The sequence below is a fragment of the Capsella rubella genome, unplaced genomic scaffold (assembly GCF_000375325.1).
Source record: "Capsella rubella cultivar Monte Gargano unplaced genomic scaffold, Caprub1_0 scaffold_5, whole genome shotgun sequence".
NCBI classification, from domain to species: Eukaryota; Viridiplantae; Streptophyta; class Magnoliopsida; order Brassicales; family Brassicaceae; genus Capsella; species Capsella rubella.
This window is the reverse complement of record NW_006238919.1, coordinates 478,150-497,385: the sequence shown is the minus strand read 5'-3', so window position 1 is coordinate 497,385 and position 19,236 is coordinate 478,150. Positions and strand designations below refer to the sequence as shown.

Here is a 19,236-nt window from a genome sequence, read left to right as displayed (position 1 = left end):
AATGTTTCACTTTAATTTCTTTTTCAAATGAGTATTAATTTAATATTATTATTAGTTTATTTTCAAGAACATATAAACCGGAAAACAGAAGACATACATATATAGAACACAAATTAACAAAGTGTGTCCGTAATTGAAGATATAATATTCTCCAAGTACCAGATAACAATTATTAAAGAGAGAAGTCGAAAATACTACAATAGGTTCTTGAAAATATGATCTATCATCATCATCATCATAGATATATAGTCTTTTAACAGTTTTTGGTGCATAAACAACGACGGAAGGCTCCATCGAATTCGCAGTGACCGCTATCAAAGTTCTCAAATTGTTGGCAGATGATGGCACAGTTGTTATTGCTCAAGCACACCCCTGAGAAACGGTCGCTCCTTGTCTTGCATACCTTGTCGGCCGCCAGACCCATCTCTAAATGTATAACACAACACATTTGAATTGCATGTGTGTTACTAGTGTATATAACATAAATGTATACTAAGGACTTTTGAAAATTTTAGATACAGTATAACATGACATGAGTATTGAACCTGAAGTAGCAGTAGCAGCAAGGATGAAAGAGATCAGGAGAAGGGCTGAGAGAACACGTTGGGAGAGCTTCATTTTTGGAGACAGAGCTAGAGAGTATGAATAGTATGCTAGAGCCTAGAGAGATCGTTGGCAGATAGTTTAGTGTTGTGTAGGGAGAAGAAGTGGGTGGGGGACTATATATATAGTATAGGCAACAAGGACTCAGTATCTTATATGATATTTTCAAAGTATTTCTAAAAACCAACTCTTAGAAAATTAATCTATGATTTCTTTCCTTCAAATTTGTGCATCCCTATTTTTTTAATGAAAAACTTTAAATACATAATTATCTATTACATATTGATTTAATTAAGAAAATATCTAAGATATATATTGTGTTGTAAGATGTAAGATTTAAAGCATTCCTATTTTTATTTTTATTTTTTACACATATGACACATATTCATATCAGATACTTATGTATTTTAATAAACATAGTACACATGGCATTATAATTATATTATCATATAATATTATTGTAATTAAACTAGATTTTCTTTCACTGTGCATTTCTAGTAGTGAATTCTTTTACATATTTAACTAGATTTGTTTCTCTTTTCTTTTTCTTTTTTTCTTTGCTTGCTTTTTCATTTAAATACAAAATTAACATCAGATAAATTTTGTGATAAACGTTATCTTTTATTTTAAAAATTATCCAAAGACCAAAACTCTAGTTTTGAGAATCTGCATTTCTCTCAGACTAAAATACACACTTATTCTTTTTCATTTAGTTAAATTATTATATTGAAAAAATCTGAGATATAGATTTTTCTTGACATTCTTTCTTTGTTTTTTATATTATTTTAAGTTAACATATCTAATTACTTTTTGCTAAAATAATTTCAAGATATTAAAACATAATTTGTTTACCACATATTGCATATTATCTCAATAATTTATTTCTGTTTTATCTTTAGGTATCAAATTACGGTATGCTAATATCATTTGAAGATAGAAAACTTTTTCATATATCTATTTTTTTTTACCAAATATGGAAAATTAATAAACAACATTTCTCACAAAAAATGCTATTACATTATTTTACAAGATTATTTTCATTGAACTAGTTTTTTTGGTCCTTGTTCATTACAAATAGTATTCATTACATTTTAAATTAGATTTTCTCCTTTTTCAAAATGATTGATATATTTTAAATATATAGCTTTATGTTATCTGTCTATTAGTAATGAACAAAACCGCTATTCCATTTTAAGTAATATCTTTTATACAGAGCTTGTTTCAAAAAAAAAATATATACATACTTACATGGTGGATGGTACGATATTATATATAAGCAGATTTTATATAATACATGAACACTTAGGATTCTTAATTACAAAAAGGAAAATCACATCATATATATACAAAAAAAAAACACTTAACAAAATAGTCCCTTTTGCAAGATTATTACATGACTCTCGAATTGAAAACTAGAAAACGATGAGAGAGAGGATAATATTTTTTATTTGTTCATTAAATTTATTTCGAATAATGATGATTTTAATTGATAAATTAGCAAGGTTTGGAGCAGTAGCAACGGAGACTATTGCATCGACCGCCAGTAAAACCTTCACTGGGGCAAGCTTTGGCACAGGTCTGTGAGTTGAGACAAACTCCTGAGAATTTGCTACTCGGTGACTCACACGTTCTTGCTTCCACAGGACCCATTCCTATATATCATCACATAACCCACCATAATTAAGAACCATGCACTAATGTATTATATATGTCACTCTAATCAAAATATAGAATTTGCTATTTCATGATGTGACCAAGACCGGCCCTTATTAGAGATATGTTATATAATTACGACGAACCTGTGGCAAAGAGGAGCATGATGGAGAGGAGAAGGGCTGAAACCAAACGCAGAGAGAGCTTCATTTTTTAAACAGATTGATCGATGAAAAATATACAAATGTTAAGAGAATGCTACAATGTAAATTAAGCAGATGAAGAAGAAAAAGAATATGGGACTATATAAAGGGAGTGGATTCTTTATTTAATTTGTTGGTAAAAAATAATTAAAGGTTTCGTTTTGTTGTTTACTATAAAGAGTTTATGGCCTTTCAAAAAATAGAAACAAAACATGAACCATTTAAAGTTTAAAACCTTTTTACCCAAAGCTGCAGTCGTACGTAATTAAAGGTTGACCAGCCAATTTATATAATCGAATTACATATATAGTTACGAACTTACGTATAAGTTAAAGAAGTTTTCTATTTTGAGCTAATTTGGAGAATAAAAATGTGCACTATTTATATTATAAGCCGAAGGATCAAGAAATTATACGGATTTAAATAAATTTAATTTGATTTCAAATTTACAATATAATAATTAATGTGTTTAAGTTTTTTTTTTAATGTTATACAAAGTATTAGTACTAGCCTAGCTAGCCATCTCTCTCTTTCACGTCGTGGGGCTGTAAACAGTAAAAAGTAAATACTATTTTATTACCGTTGTGGTTTTTGTCAACATTACCGTTGTGGTTTTGTTTATAAAATAATTAAATATAAAGAAAAATGGAAAATAACAAAAACCAAATCTTTAAAATTTCCTTAAAAATATGTATATGACCGTTGTGATTAATTAATTAATTTACGTATAAATATATTCTCTCAGGTTTCAACTCAACGCTTTTTCGATCGTCATTCATCTTTGAGAGAGAAATAAAAAATTCTTTACTTCTCACTTCTTCTTCTAAAGATCAAAACCAAAATAATTCTTTTATCTTTTCATATTTTTTCTCATGTAATAGTAAGAATATGATGCAGTAGTTCGTTTTCTTCTCGAGCATACATACATACAGAGTCTTCATTCCGATGATGATGATCCGTAGAGACGTTGAAGTGATAGGAAGTTAATGATCATCTCTGCAACATCCGTGAGAGTAAGCATGATCAGAGCCAGAAGCTTATCATCGTTTCGATGATTGAATGATCTCCATCGACCAGGTTCGTAATATTTGTCTTTTGTTTTTTTTTATCTTGAGCATTGAATTTGTGTGGTATGATTATGAAACAAAGACGACATTACTGACTCTGATGGATTTGTTTTGTACGTGTGTATTTGTGTGGTATGATTATTTGGATGTTCTCTCTCTTTCGTTAAAACGACAACCGAGTCGCCTCTTGATGCTCAAGAGTTAAGATCACAGCCTTTTTGCAGGTATACTACACTTTTCTTACCCAATTTTTTCAATTAAGAATTATGCTTTTGATTTTAAAATATACAAAGATTAAAAATTAAAAATTTATGTTCATGACTTCTGATTTTTATGATTTAAAACTAAAATCAAAATTTATTTACCAAATAATTTTCAAGTAAATAGTTTTGATTTTAACTAAACCAAAATGTTTTATTTTTCTCCTTTACTTAATCTAATTGTTAAATTTAAATACGTTGAAAACAAACCGAACCTAGCATCCAGTCCTTTGGAGGTGCGTAAGTTTGGTGTAAAAGTTCAACATGGTTTCACGTATTTTAAATTTAAAGCTAAGATTTAAGGTTTTATATACAAATTATATTTTAAGTAACAAGTTTTGATTAAACCAAAAAAATTTCACTATATAATGTTTTCTAAAAAAATTAAGTGTTAAATTCAAATACGTGGAAAACAAACCGGACCTAGCATCCAGTCGGATTGACGTACTATTTCTCCCCGGAAACTATGTCATCGTATCAAATCTACACAGAACTTCAACCTCGTTTCATGTCTCACCGATTCGATAGTTCTAAACCGATTTCCACCCGAATCTAAAGTTTTATTGCTATTTTCTCCTCAAAGTATCTGATATCATCTATTGCCCCATAAATCGAAGTTGATGAGGTTTGCTGTTGGTTTAATATTTCCTTAACCAACTAAAATTTTTTATTAACCGGACTAAACCTTCTTTCAACCCAATTTCGAAACTAAACCCATCTAATCGTAAAATTAAACACCTCCGACCGTGGTAGACTCCGGTGTAAGGACCACGACCTTGCAACTCATAAGAACCAAGCTCGAAGAGCTTTACTCTAGTCTTGCTGTTTTAGAGAATCTCAGTTCTGGATTCGATCCATCTTTCTCTTGCTTAATCTTACTCATTCTAATCTCTCTCTTGTGAACCTTTCCTAATGCATACAGTGAGAAATTTCTGATGCAAATTGATTTAGATGTCATGGCTGGGAATTTTGATGATAGCTCCCGATGTGCGGTATCTAATTGAAATTTGAAATTTACTGTATCAAGTCTCAGTTTTTATAAGCTTGAAATTGCTTTCTTCCCATAACAATAACTCTCGATCTATGTAGCTCTTGAACGATTTCAGTTTTTAAGAGGAATCAAATTATTTTTTTATAAGCTCGAGATTAGTGATATGGTTAGCATCCTTGTTGGGTTTCTTGATTCTGAGATGGGATTTTAGAAGAATCTAAGAAATCTGTGTTTTTTTTATTTTCTGGGTTTTGTTTCGTAGAGGGGTGTTTTGATCATATTGGGTGTGATTGATCTTTTGGTTAGGGTTCTTACAGCGAATTTGGTGGTGAATTGATCAGTACTTCGTGTGGAAAACTGTTGAGAAATCTCATTGGTGTTTAAAAGATCAAGTGGTATATGGTTGAAGAAGATGATAATGTAGTCACTTTTATCAAGCTTTTGGATCCAACGAAGAAGATGATACTGTAGCTACTTTAAAAATTAATTTCATATCTGGTTTACGTCGGTTCTATCGGGTTTGGTTTGTAAACCGGTTAAACCAAAAAATTGGAGAAATAGATGAGAACTATCGGATTCGGGTGGAAATGAGTTTAGAACTATCGACTCGGTGAGACATGGAATGAGGTTGAAGTTCTGCGTAGATTTAGTACGATGCGATAGTTTTTGGGGAGAAATAGGACGTTAATCCCATCCAGTACCTTTGTGGTCCGTAAGTTTGGTGTAAAAGTTCAACATGTTTTCACGTATTTTAAATTTAACGCTAAGGTTTAAGGTTTTACACAAATAATATTTTAAGTAACAAGTTTTGATCTAACTAAAATCTTTTCACTATATAAATGTTTTCTAAAAAAATTAAGTGTTAAAATTCAAATACGTGGAAAACAAACCGGACATAGTATTTAATCCCTTTATAGTCCGTAAGTTTGGTGTAAAAGTTCAACATGTTTTCATGTATTATAAATTTAACACTTGGGTAAAGTTTATCTTTTTTTTACAAATATTATTTCAATTATAAAAAATGTTTTTAATTTCTGGAAAAAAAAATCTAAGTTTTAAATACCTTGAAAATAAACCAAACTTAGCATCATGTCCCTTTATGGTCTCGTAGTTTGGGGTATAAATTCAACACTTATTTAAGTTTTAAAACTTTTTCTTAGTTTTAAGTTTAGTTTACATGTGTTTCAAAAAAAAGTTACATAAGTTACTTTGAAAATATCCTCTTTTCAAACTTTATCAAAAAAACAACTAAAAATAATGAAATTTATTCAAACATATGTGTAAACTTATAAACTTATACATAAATTACCTTTATGGTCTCGTAGTTTGGGGTATTATAAATTCAACACTTATTTAAGTTTTAAAGCTTTTGCTTAGTTTTAAATTTAGTTTATATGTGTTTTAAGAAAAAAAGTTACATAAGTTACTTTGAAAATATCCTTTTTCAAACTTTATAAAAAAAAACCACTAATAATAATGAAATTTATTCAAACATATGTAAACCTTATAAAACCTTTTAAAACCTTAGATCAAATTTCCCGTAGTTATTATCTAGAAATACTTTATAAACCATATAAAACTTTAAAAATTTGCATATTTAAACAGAATTATTTTTGAAAATGGATAGATAAATAGGGTATTTTTGAAAATGAGTATACCAAAAAGGGTATTTCTCCAAAATTCTCTTGAATTTAAACTCAAAACTTTTCATTATACAAAATGTTTTTATTTCCAAAGAAAAATTAAATGTCATAAATTAATAATATTTTGGTAATTTTAAAAGGTTTGTCTTTATTGTGTGCAAATGTAAAGATGTTAAATTTCAATAATGTAATGATAATTTAATTTTAATGAGTTAACACATGTATTTACGTAGATCTTAGAATTTTAGGGACAATCTTATTAGATTTTAAAGAGGTATTTTGAAAAATGGTGTTAACTATTTTTTTTGTATAAAACTTCTTTTTAAATTCATTCTTAATCATAATCTGCAATTGAATCAAAGAGAATTTTTGAGAAATACCCCTTTTGGTATACCTCTTTTGAAAAACACTTCTCTTTCTATCCATTTTCAAAAATACCCTTTTTCAAATATTTATATATTTTTATATGCTTGATAAGGTACATCGAGATCATTATTACTACTAGAAGACTAAATCCAAATATTTATAAGGTTTTAAAAGGTTTTAAACGACATTTATAATGTTTTTATAAGGTTTTTAAAAGGTTTACATTGTTTTATTAAGGTTTTTAAATGGTTTTTAAAAGGTTTTTAAAATGTATTTATACGGTATTTATGAAATATATATATTAATTTACACACATATAAAGATAATTTGTGTATATAAATATAAGTTTACACATATGTTTTTGATAAATTTCAAATTTTATAGTGACTTTTTGATAAATCTAGAAAGAGGGGTATTTATAAAAAGTGGTATTGGAAAAGAGATATTTTTGAAATTCCCACTTGAATCTACTATTTTTATTATTTTTTTGGTAAATTTCAAAAATACATCTTTTCAAGTACCATTTTTGAAAATAGGTTCAAACATTATAAAAAATCTACAAAAATAATATTGAAATTTATCTAAATATGTGTCTGTAAGGTACATATACTTTTTATGTGTGTGAAATTTTATGTCATAAATACCGTATAAATACTTTATAAAAACATTTTAAAAACCTTGTAAATCTTGTAGAAACGATCTAAAACTTAATAAGTTATTTTGATAGAATCTTATATTAGTAGTTATATCTAGAAGTAGGATAAAGCATACAAAATTTTATAATTTTTTATATTTAAACAGAGGTACTTTAAAATGGATAAATAAAGAAGATATTTTTGAAAATTGATACACCAAAAGAGGTATTTCTTAAAATTTCTCATTTTTTTTGCCAAATATTTATTTTTCAACAGTGCAAATATAACTTATATAAGCTGTTTTTATTTAACAATCTATCTATGTATTTTATTTAACAAATTATTATTGATTTTAATGTTTTCGAAAATATTTGATTTTTAACTGTATAAACAGAAATTATATAAACTGTTTTGTTTAACTAACAAAATAACAAAGGTAGTTTTTTTTATCTATCAAGGAAATTTAAAAATACTTATTTTCATATACCTCTTTTTAAAAATACTCTTTTTCAAATTTTATAAAAAACCACTAAAAATGTTGGAATTTATCCAAATTTGTGTATAATCTTACACAAATTACCTTTGTATTTGTATAAAACTGTATATATTTTTCATAAATAATATAAAAATAACTTATAAAAACTTTTTAAAAATCTTATAAAACCTATAAAAACGATTTAAAACTAAAATATATTAAATATATATTAAGGTTCAACTTTGTTTACATTGCTACATAGCAGTACATGTGTATAGTTCAGGTTAAACACGAAAGACACGTGCAACTAGCTTACGCTCCATTTGTTACTTTACTGCAACTTTTACATCTAAATAAAGTTAATAGTACCAATGTTCCAGTCTATTCATCATCACATCTATTTAATCAGTTCTCTAAATTGTAAATTCTATAAACCGATAATAATCATATCGTCGCATTAATGTGATTTCACTTTCTCGATTCCAGTTATTGGAAACTTTGAACTAAAACACATTCTAATCCTTAACCCACCTCCATTTGTGAACCTCTAAAAAAAAGCTTAACAACATTTCATTAATAAAAATTGATTAAATAAAAATGTTAGAGGGAGAAAGAATTATAGAAAGAGAAAGAGATGAATATATTTTTTACCAATGAATAATTGTCATGTGTCTTTAAATACCCCTAAACACAACTTCTAAAACCCCTTAGTTTAGATTCCATCTTTATTTAATTGTTCAATTTTGATTTATTTTTTATCTAAAATAAACTTATGAAATTCACTAAGCACCTCCAAAGGGAGGTGCCTTTAAACAAAAATAAAATCAAGCCATTGAGATGATTTTAACATTACATTAAGATCGGAAACACAAACCAAAGACTTATTTTTAGGACACAACCACACGCACACACTTGTACGGTACGACATTGGTACAGTACAAAAGATAAGATTAAGGAAACAAGAAATCAAAGACGACCATATGGATCGATCGGAGATGGGGATTCATGAGAACGGATAGATGGGATCAGCAGTGTCTGGTGCAGTAGCAACGACGGCGGAATCCACGGCATCTACCTCCGGGGAAGCCTTCGTTGTGGCACACGTTTTTGCAGTTGTTTCCGCTCACACATGGACCCTTGAACCTGTGGCTCTTTGACTCACATGTGCGTGCCTCCACCGTGACTGGACCCATCCCTAATAAGATTATTAGACCATAGCTTAGTTTTTCATCTTCTATGACTATGTGATGCATGTTAATAACTTAAACGTGTGATGTTTGCTGTAGAATAAGTGTAAGAGATAATTATATATGTTATGATGACCAAATGAAAGAATAAAAATATGACATGAATAAGTAATGAACCTGTGGCTACGAATATCATGAACACGAGGAGAACAGCTGAGATCAAACGCATAGAAAGCTTCATTTTGAGACTGAGAGTGGTAGAGACTCGAGAGAGAGGAGATGTGGAAACAAGTGGTGAGTGTGTGTGTGTGTGTGGGATGCTAATGTGGAAGGTGGGATCTATATAAAGGAACTAAAAAGGTATTAGAACCCTCTCGAGATAATTAATTATAATATATAATTAATAATTTGAACTTTAAAAAAAAAAAAAAAAAAATATCTTTTTTAATTCCATTACATTCACTTTTTATTTTTTGCCACTGAGGTCTGACGACGACTTGTCGTTTTTTATTTAATTTCCTTTTCTTTTTCTTTTTTCTGACATCAAACATTTAGTTTCCTTTTCTTTTCTAGTTTCTTTGTCTTGTAACTTGCCCATATTTATTTGCTTTACCGACACTGTAGTAAATGTAATTTTTGGTCTTCCATAGAATTGACAAGACACGCAGAGAGTTCGAAAATAAGTAAATAAAAATTGAGTTAGTGAACATATAGTAACTCAATTTAAAAGATCAAAAGGTCAAAACCAAGTGAGCTAGTGAAGTAGTAAGTTATTCCAAATGTGAAAATTGTGGCTTCTTTGCAACAATGTGATTAACATGCATGTAGTGTTTATCATCAGAACTTAGACGATAGATTCGAGTCCTTTATTATATAGTAAAAAAGAGGAGGCACTAGTTTATATAACGTTAACACAAAAACTGGGAAACACACAAACCAAAAGACTTATTCAAGAACACACACTAAAACACACACATGCACAGTACAACACTGGTACTATACATACGAAAGATTAGACAGAAAGAAGAGAAGAAGATATTTGGATCGAAGACTTGATTTACGAGAATGGATGGATCAGCAATGTCTGGTGCAGAAGCAACGACGACGGAATCCACGACAGTTACCTCCAGTAAAGCCTTCATTGTGGCACACGTTTTTGCAGTTTGTCTCGCTGAAGCATTTACCCTTGAACCTATGGCTCTTTGATTCACACGTGCGTGCCTCTACCGTGACTGGACCCATCCCTAGAGAACAAAAAAAAACTCTTTTTTAGTTTCATATTCTCATGCATGTTTATATTACTAATCTTTGAACTTTAGTCAAGAATTTGAATATAATTGCTAGGTAATATGAGCAACTAATATCAACTAGTTATTAGATATCGACTTAATATGTTAGCATCTTCACAAGAACAATCGTTATTATCCACTTATCCTGCCTTAAGGGAAACCATATGTATATATAAAGTGTGTTATCATAAACCAAATGACCAAGAAAGAAGACAAGGGTAGCAAAGTTAGATATTATGGAATGAGTAACGAACCTGTGGCTACAAATATCATGAACAAGACAAGAACGGCCGAGATCAAACGTATAGAAAGCTTCATTTTTAAGGAGAGAGAAGTGTTTAGTGTAGTTTGCTAATGGGGAAGATGGCACTATATATAAAGGGACTAAAGAGGGTATAACAACGATGAGATATTTTGATTTGTATACTATTAGATAATTTTCATTTTAAATAATATTTTAGATATTTTTGGGTAAAAATCATCTTTATCTTTAGAGTATTCACATTTGATTTTAAAAAGAGTTGTGACATTTGTCGTATTTTTCCCTTTTCATTGCTTTTTCACGCTTTCTTTGTTTTGTAATTTTGTCGATTTGTATTTGATTTACATTATGCTGTCATAAAACGCAGATTTTGGTCCTTAATGCAAGTGACACGACACACACACAACTCCTACCGTTTCGACAAGTCACCCTCGAATCAATAAAACCAATTTTTATTTCCAAAAAAAAAAAAACGTATTCAAGAAAAAGTCAGAAAAATTGAGTTAGTCAGAGATATTGTGAATCCACAATAATAGTGGCCACATCAAAAGTTACAACAAGTGGACTAGACTAGTCAATCAAACTCCTACCTAAATGAAAATAATTACTAGTTAGTAGTATTAACTTTACATTTGGTATTTTGTACATTCACTGTAGACAAAAACTAAGATTTTTGTTACACTTTGTTACTCCACCAATTACATCCAAGCTTCGTTTCTAGGTATTGTACGTTATGTAGGGTTTGGCATTCCAAGATAAATGTTCAATTTTCTTCTTTTGCATCGAAATTCTCTTCAATGTGAAATATGAAACGGATGCGTCACGTTAAATGGTTTTGGCATTCTTAGATTTGTGTTACACTTCGTTACTATTAGCTAGTTGCTACTTTCTTACTCCACCAATTACATCGACAGAGTAAAATTTGGTATTTTACACACTCCAAGCTTCGTTCTCTTGGTATGATACGTAGAATTTATGGTATTCCAAGATAAGTGTTCAATTTTCTTTTATTCCATCACAATTCTCTTCAATGTGAAAGATGAAACGAATGAGTCAAATAATTCTCAAAACGGAATTTATATCATCATACTTGCAAGTTGCAAAATTAATTGTGGATTAACTTGTAGATGTTTATTAGAAGTGATTAGAACATAAATTCCAATACTCTTACTAGAAAAGGCCATTATGTTATTTAGCATAACATTAATATCGGAAACACACAAACCAAATACTTATTTGAGAACACACAAGACATGTACGGTACGACATGGTACGGTACGGAAGATAAGATAAGGAAGAAGTAACACAAGACCAACAATCGAAGATTTTAAGTTATGAGAATGGATGGATCGATCAGCAATGTCTGGTGCAGAAGCAACGACGACGGAATCCACGGCAATTACCTCCCTGAAAGCCTTCGTTATGGCACACGTTTTTACAGTTTGATTCACTCAGGCATGTACCCTTGAACCTATGGCTCTTTGACTCACAAGTCCGTGCCTCCACAGTGACTGGACCCATCCCTATACAACATTAGCACTTGGTTTAGACCATAAGCTAGCTTAGTTTCATATGTCTCATTCTTGATGCATATTAAATTTAACTTTAGATGAGCATCCACAAGAACTATCGATAGAAACCATAAATATAGAATTTTACCACAAAAAAAGTTGAAACTAAATATGTTTACATACGTTACTAAATCCAAAAAAAAAAATAAGACATGGGTTGTGTGCAAATTGAATATTAGGTTATGAGAAACGCACCGGTGGCTACAAATATCATGAACATGACGAGAACAGCTGAGATCAATCGCATAGAGAGCTTCATTTCTAAGAGAGGTAGAGAGAGATTTCAAAAGAAAGAAGTGTTCAAGTGTGTTGCTAATGAGGCAAATGGCACTACTATATAGGGGAGTTAAAGAGGTGTGTGTGTAATCAATAATAGATATGGCTAAATAAGCTTTTTATTTTATTTTTGGAGTATTCACTTTTGATATGAACAAGAGTTGCTGTGAATTTGTGGATTTATTTGCTTTACCGACACTTTCATAAATGTAAAATTTTGGTCCATAGTGTAAGGTGACTCAGAAGAGTCCTACCGTTACGACAAGTCATTCTCCAAATTCATCAATAAAACCAAACTTTTGTTTCAGAAAGATACAAAAAAACGTATATAAAAAGAATAGTAAATAATGAAGTCAGTCGGATATTGTGGAGTTCATAATAATAGTGGCCACGTAAAAGTAACAAGTGGAATAGTCACGAGATACAGCTTTTCTATCGTACCTAAGGGCATGTCCAATACAGGTCTCATAACTAGTATCTTAGAAATAAAAGGGAAAAAATTAAATCATTAATTAATAATAAGCTAAGAGATATCTCTTATAGAAGAAGTTTTTAGACAATTTATTAAGTACATGTGTCACTACAAGAGAAGTCAGTTCTATTAATTTACCAAATGAAGTTTTTAAATATTTTTTTTATTATGTTTTAATATCATGTGTTTGTAATAATTTTCATTTTTATAAAATTTAAGTTTTCAAATTTTTTTTAAGAACTTTTATTAAGAATTTTATCATTGGAGATGAATAATTTTAATTATCCTTAAAAACTTCTTATTTTTTAAAAGTACACAATTTATAACTAAAAAATTACTAAAAAACTTTATTAACATACACCCATTGGAGGTGGTCTAAGTGAAATATTATTTTTCTTACTGGTTGCATAAAATCATAATTGTGTGTAAATATAGTAAAAAATGTGTCAATTACTACTTAGATGAGTAATGCTCGGAATTACTAAACTCTAAACTAAATAGTATATTTGTGGCTATAGATAATAGTAATGCATTTGTAAATTAAAATAAAGGAGAAATGTATATTTTTGTCAAATTATTATGGCAGACAAAAAGCTGGTTGCTTTCTCTTTATCATGTGACTTTAATAGTTGTACACGATTTCGATTCAAGTTTTGGACATGGAACACTTTCAAAACGTTCCTTGCCACAAATAATCAAAACTATTCTCGTGTGATTTTGATTTTTTACTTTAGTTATTATTTTGTAACGTATATACTTATAGATTTAATTATTCAAAGCAATTGCCAATTTATCATCCAGATTTTTTTTAATTGTAGTAAACAAGACTAATAAGTTTTTTTTATTCAAGTTAAATCATTTTCATTCGGAATTTCGGATAAGGTCGGTTCACTTTAGCCGTGAGTAAAAGTATTAGCTATGTGAGTATGTGACTGGGCCTTTATTACAGAGATTCATGAACCAAACCCAATAGAACTAGTTCTTTGTTAGGCTTCAGGAAAAGACAATGGGAAAACAATCTACTGAGATTTATGTCTTTATACAACTCAGACGAACTAAAGGCTTGAGCTTTAATCATTACGAGATGTGTTCACTTTTGACACTAGCACTTTAAAATTGGGTCACGTACTACTCCTTCATGAAATCTTTGATTTGCAAAGACCAACCTATCCTGATGGTTCAGTTTCATTGGATCACTGCTATGCCAACAACAATCAAAATCCACATTTTACATCTTCATACTAGGAGCTTCCGAAATGATCAAAAACACCTGCATCGTCCATCTTATACATTATTGTCCATTTCCCCCAAACAGTGTTTGAAACAATTTAGGTCTGACGAGGGAAGTGTTGAGGGATTTTATTTACATGCATAGAAGAAATATAACTATTTGTGATCTAATAATAAATTTTTAAGTCTAGTAGCTAGTGTTACACATGTTTTCTCAATAACACATTAACTTTGTTTCTTGGCTAATTTTACCTCAAAACAAACAAAACAAAAAAAGAAGGTAAAAAATAATGTTATCCCATGAGAAGGGAAGCTAGAATCTCTCCCATGGTTTTCTCAGGCGTGTCTCCGTCGTCATCTACGTGAACTCCGGATTCTAACACCGCCGCATCAAGAACAAGTTTCCGCTTCGCAATCTCATAGATGTTCTCATCAACCGTCGATTTAGTCACCAGTCTGTACCAACATTGCCAATGTTATTACTCAGATAAAGGGGAGTATAGACTTAGCCATATAAACCAAACCCAATTACAGTCATTAACTCAGAACCAACCGAATCAAAGTTATAAAACAACGAAAGAGGATATGGTTTCACAAATCTGTGTAGGTAGTTTTGCTTGATTCAGGGATTTAAAGCTCAAACCTGAAGATAGTGACTGGTTTTGTTTGACCAATACGATGGCATCGATCTTCAGCTTGTCGATCAATCTGTGGATTAAAATCCATATCGTGAATTATTACTGTATCTGCCCCGGTTAAATTCAGACCTTGTCCACCTGCTCGAGTTGACAACAGGCAAGCGAAGATCGACTTATCGTTGTTGAATGTGTCGACTATGGTTTGTCTATCTGTGACTTGAGTACTGTAGGAAACAAACAATGACTTGAAGCTTCTCCCTTAATGCAGAATCGTCAAAATAAAAAGACAATTGACTCTTCTTTCTATTTACCTGCCGTCAAGTCTTCGATATGTAACGCCGATTACATCTAGCGTCCATTCTAAGATATCAAGCATCGATGTCCATTGACTAAAAATTAGAACCCGATGGCCGGATTTCTTCATTGAAGGGAGAAGCTCCGCTAATGTCTGATAAAAGAAGGGACAATTAGATCCCTAACAGGGTTAGTTATACTTTAAGTACAAAGAAGACTTTTAAAACATGAAGAAAACAATACGTACCCGACATTTTGCTGAGAGCATCACATGTTTGTCTGAGAGAGTTCCTTTGGTATCGTTAACTCCAAATTGGAACAAAAGCTATGAATAGAAACAAGTTAGCTTACTAAAATGCATAAGATATTAGTTTATGGATTTTACATTGCTTTTGGAAGGAGAGAAATTTACCTGGTGGATACGGAAATCGTTGTAACCCTTAATTTCTTCAATGACTCTTTCCAAGGAACATTCAAATCCAAACGCACCAATTGGATGCAATTTCCTGGAGATGCGAATGACGTCCTCATCGCTGTATATTCGCCTAATTAACAATGGATGATTTGCAATCTGGACCACCAAAATTTAGTTAGGCATGAAGAATACACTCATTTGGCACAAAGGGGACAATATTAGTAGCGCTGACAATTACTACCTTCCGGAACTGAGTAAAATAGTTTGAAATTTGACGCTTTGGAAGTGCCTTGGCTAAAGAAGTCAAGGATTTTGATGAAAGCTTAACAAGCCTTGCTTGAGAAGCAGCACGATAGTCCTCTATGGCTTCTTTATATGTATCTTCCTGCTTTTTCTCCATTAGTACATACTCAACCTGCATTGGATTGATGAGAAATTTATCAAAATTTGCAGCTTATAGATTAATATATTGTACTTAATCGTGCATAGACCCATACACGTTGTATCTTCGGGACAAGCTGCTGCATGACATCAGATTTTAAACGCCTCAAGATGAAAGGACCTAGAATAGATTTCATTCGAGTAATCAACTCCGTATCTTCTGCATTCAACAACTTCTTCAAGTCAACATTTTCTGTAGTAAATATATCAGGCAACATGAATTCCAGAAGCGACCACAGTTCCTGCATAAGACAGATAAGGGTAATTATTCTATGATCACAGAACATATGTCCTCAACATTAGGTAATTAGATCTTGAACAGATAAACAGAAACCAAACCATACATGCAAATCATTTTGCAAAGGCGTTCCTGTAAGCATAAGACGCTGGTTTGCGTTTCTAGCCACAGACATCAAGTTTTTCCACCTATAACTATTCTTATCCTTTAAAGCATGGGCTTCATCCATCAAAACACAGCTCCAACGCCATCGTTTTAGTACTTTTCGATCATCTTTCTGTTGTTCACTGTAAAATTCCAACATCTGTAAGTAACAGGAAAAGCCATAAAGCAAGTAAAGGATCAAGAGTACTTCAAAGTTGCACCTATGCCGTTCAAACAGAGAGTAACAGACAAGAAGCACATTGAATGGTGGTGGCTTCCCAGCTTTTGACAACGAATTCAATTCTCTTGAGTAGGCTGCTCTTGCAGCCCCGTGATATTGAAGTACAGTAAATGATGGACACCATTTTCTTAGTTCTCTCTCCCAGTTTTCCAAGACAGAGGCAGGGCATACAACCAAATGAGGACCAGGGTCATTGTTTAAGTGATTCAAGAGGGTTAAATAAGTGATTGCCTGAAAGTGAGAGCGACATTAGTATTGATATGATAAAGAAACAAAGACAACTTATTCAGTAATGACAGAGTATAATGCACCTGAATGGTCTTTCCAAGACCCATCTCATCGGCTAGAATGGCTACAAATAACAGAAATGTAAGTTGCAAAGTGACATTTACGCTAAAAAGTCTTAAAGGTCAAAACCAGTGAAATATTTACCTCCTTCAATTTTTTTCTTATACAACAGAAGAAGAAAGTTAACACCAACTAACTGGTACGGCTTGAGTATAGGCTGAAAATCGGAATCCTCTGCTTTGCAGGCTTCATTAATATCATTCTGTGATCATCACATAATCAACCCGAAAAGTATATGAGTTAAATTACCACGAAGGTAAACCCTACTAAACAAACCAATCAAAGTTAGCACAATATACGTTCTCTTATCAAACCCAATTTTCAAATTGGCTAAGGAACACATTATAAGTTATCTCAATGCAAATACTTTCTAGGTGAATCATGCTATAAATTCACCAAATTCGATGTATGCATGAATAGTACAGCAAAAATCTTCAAACCCCTGTTAAAAGAAGCTATAAATTCACCAAATTCGATGAAACCTTTCTTAAAATATAAGAACTTGAAAAGAGCAGTGGTAATTGCAGTACCTGGGTGACAATCCTGACAGTAGAAGTTTCCACTTCAGAGTATCTATCACAAGTAGTAACCGCAGAAGAGGTACCATAAAGCTCCTTCCTAAGATCCGCTGAGATTTTAGCACACTTTTGCAGTGCCTTGCCCACAACATCTTCATCTTCTCCTCTCCTCCCTCCTCCTCCTCCTCTTCCAAATTCGTCCTCACTAGCACTACTCTCAGCATCATCACCAAACCCATCATCACTCGCTTCTTCATCTTCAATGACAAATCTCCTACCAACTCTGGCAGCTCGCGTCACAACCTTAGTCTCTTCCACTTCCTCTTCCTCCTCATCCTCCAGCAACAAATCCTCTCCATTAACAACCTTCACCTCCGAATCCGAATCACCTAAATCCTCAATCTCAACACAATCACCATCACTGCTATTGCTCTCGACCGTCGCCGTCGCCGAAGGTCTACGATACGCAAAAGACTCAATCGCAGGCGAAGGATTCGACGGACGAGTCCTCTTCGGAGTCCGTGGTCGTTTAAGAACTCGCGAAGCGTTAAACGAGTGCTGCGACCACTCTTCCTCGGAGATTTCGTCGAAATCGCGTTTCATCCTCCGGGAATTGCGAATCTACTGGATCGGAAAATTTGAAGAGAAAAAATCTCACATGAAGAAAATTGAAAACCCTAGATTGATTGAAGTGACTATTAGCATCGAATTGGAGAGGAAGAAGAAGAAGAGAGATATTAAAAATTACACCATTCCCTTTGTGTTATTACTTCGAGTTTCGCGGAGAAAGGGGAAAGGTCAAGGTTTCAAAGTGAGGTTACAGAGAGAGAGAGAGAGAGAAGAGAAACTCAATAAACAATGTATTGCTTCTTTACAAAAGAGCGGCATCCTCTAAAAGCTAAGCGCGCGGACGCAATGTTTATATGGGCCGAACTCATTCGTCGTCAGGCCCAATATGTTTAATGGGTTTTAACAATTCATAGAAACAAAGCATTTTGAACAACAACACATATATGTTTTTACTTGAATTAATAAATTGAATTGAATGGAATTTTTAAGTAAAGAGACTCCAATAACAAAAGTTTCAAATATTAAGATGATCGCAACTAAAGTTTGAATGGAGCTAATAAACTTGGAAAGTAAGGAACAACTAAGCCATAGTAACCAAGGAAATACAAATGATAAACCATAGAGTTGGGATCAAGATCAAAGGCGACGAGGCTATCTCTATATGTAAGTGCGAGGATGACCTTGTTGGTGTCCTTGGAAATGGTCAAAGGTGTGAGAGGCTTTGAGGTGACACCACCAAACCAAGTGGAAGTATAATGCAAATCAACCGAGAAGATCCTCTCCCATGTGTTGTCTTCAACTCTCCACCAAAACTCTTGCTTGCAATCTCCCTTCAACTCAGAAACGCAGAGACGACCATCAAGATTGCATACACCAATCTTGTCACCAGAGGCATCACGAGTAATAAAAGATGGTGTTGGAATGATTTCAAACATCTCTGTGTGAATATCGAAAACTATGAGTTTTGTTGTCGTCGATGGATCTCCATCTTCCTCTCCTGTGAGCCAGTAGAGTGATCCGTTTGCAAAAACTGCCCTTTGATCAATCAAGATGTGATGATGATCAAGAGGATTAGTATTCACGAATCTCCATTTTTTTTCCTCTTGAAACCAAAGAAAAATATAAAGTCTCAAAAACTATGTAGTATGTATTATCAAAAATTCAAAATCATCCCAAAACCAAAACCGTGAAAGAGTCAGAAAGTTA

At 32.0% G+C, this 19,236-nt stretch overlaps 7 protein-coding genes and 1 long non-coding RNA gene across 8 annotated transcripts in view; 1 reads left to right on the top strand and 7 right to left on the bottom strand.

Moving 5' to 3' along the window:
* Nucleotides 1-73: 73 nt before the first annotated feature.
* Nucleotides 74-712, bottom strand: LOC17886853 (defensin-like protein 8). Its single transcript, XM_006292265.2, has 2 exons — nt 546-712; nt 74-426 (listed from the first exon to the last, which is right to left on the bottom strand). Exons 1-2 carry the CDS (start codon nt 616-618, stop codon nt 254-256), a joined length of 246 nt encoding a protein of 81 aa, XP_006292327.1. The 5' UTR covers nt 619-712; the 3' UTR covers nt 74-253.
* A 1,111-nt stretch (nt 713-1,823) lies between these two features.
* On the bottom strand, nt 1,824-2,513 carry LOC17885655 (defensin-like protein 10). The gene is made up of 2 exons (XM_006292784.2): nt 2,403-2,513; nt 1,824-2,255 (listed from the first exon to the last, which is right to left on the bottom strand). The coding sequence occupies exons 1-2, from the start codon at nt 2,464-2,466 to the stop codon at nt 2,098-2,100; spliced, it is 222 nt and encodes a 73-aa protein (XP_006292846.1). The 5' UTR covers nt 2,467-2,513; the 3' UTR covers nt 1,824-2,097.
* Nucleotides 2,514-3,357: 844 nt separating this feature from the next.
* Nucleotides 3,358-5,564, top strand: LOC111830589. The gene is made up of 2 exons (XR_002833995.1): nt 3,358-3,750; nt 5,084-5,564. It is a non-coding gene; the product is annotated as an uncharacterized LOC111830589 (long non-coding RNA).
* A 3,139-nt stretch (nt 5,565-8,703) lies between these two features.
* Nucleotides 8,704-9,407, bottom strand: LOC17885829 (defensin-like protein 2). Its single transcript, XM_006292035.2, has 2 exons — nt 9,261-9,407; nt 8,704-9,091 (listed from the first exon to the last, which is right to left on the bottom strand). The coding sequence occupies exons 1-2, from the start codon at nt 9,322-9,324 to the stop codon at nt 8,922-8,924; spliced, it is 234 nt and encodes a 77-aa protein (XP_006292097.2). The 5' UTR covers nt 9,325-9,407; the 3' UTR covers nt 8,704-8,921.
* Nucleotides 9,408-9,913: 506 nt separating this feature from the next.
* On the bottom strand, nt 9,914-10,742 carry LOC17886491 (defensin-like protein 2). The gene is made up of 2 exons (XM_006292719.2): nt 10,627-10,742; nt 9,914-10,327 (listed from the first exon to the last, which is right to left on the bottom strand). Exons 1-2 carry the CDS (start codon nt 10,688-10,690, stop codon nt 10,158-10,160), a joined length of 234 nt encoding a protein of 77 aa, XP_006292781.1. The 5' UTR covers nt 10,691-10,742; the 3' UTR covers nt 9,914-10,157.
* Nucleotides 10,743-11,778: 1,036 nt separating this feature from the next.
* On the bottom strand, nt 11,779-12,524 carry LOC17885715 (defensin-like protein 2). The gene is made up of 2 exons (XM_006292074.2): nt 12,401-12,524; nt 11,779-12,157 (listed from the first exon to the last, which is right to left on the bottom strand). The coding sequence occupies exons 1-2, from the start codon at nt 12,462-12,464 to the stop codon at nt 11,988-11,990; spliced, it is 234 nt and encodes a 77-aa protein (XP_006292136.1). The 5' UTR covers nt 12,465-12,524; the 3' UTR covers nt 11,779-11,987.
* Nucleotides 12,525-14,298: 1,774 nt separating this feature from the next.
* Nucleotides 14,299-18,304, bottom strand: LOC17884667 (protein CHROMATIN REMODELING 19). The gene is made up of 12 exons (XM_006290570.2): nt 17,473-18,304; nt 17,027-17,144; nt 16,906-16,946; nt 16,575-16,825; nt 16,316-16,496; nt 16,028-16,213; nt 15,772-15,945; nt 15,528-15,686; nt 15,363-15,440; nt 15,133-15,269; nt 14,827-15,045; nt 14,299-14,639 (listed from the first exon to the last, which is right to left on the bottom strand). The coding sequence occupies exons 1-12, from the start codon at nt 18,061-18,063 to the stop codon at nt 14,477-14,479; spliced, it is 2,298 nt and encodes a 765-aa protein (XP_006290632.1). The 5' UTR covers nt 18,064-18,304; the 3' UTR covers nt 14,299-14,476.
* Nucleotides 18,305-18,429: 125 nt separating this feature from the next.
* Nucleotides 18,430-19,236, bottom strand: part of LOC17887502 (F-box protein At2g34280) — a 1,866-nt gene continuing 1,059 nt past the window's right edge. The window contains 2 exon segments of the mRNA XM_006293250.2: nt 18,430-18,593; nt 18,596-19,166. Of these exon segments, the coding sequence (XP_006293312.2) occupies nt 18,430-18,593; nt 18,596-19,166 (735 nt within the window).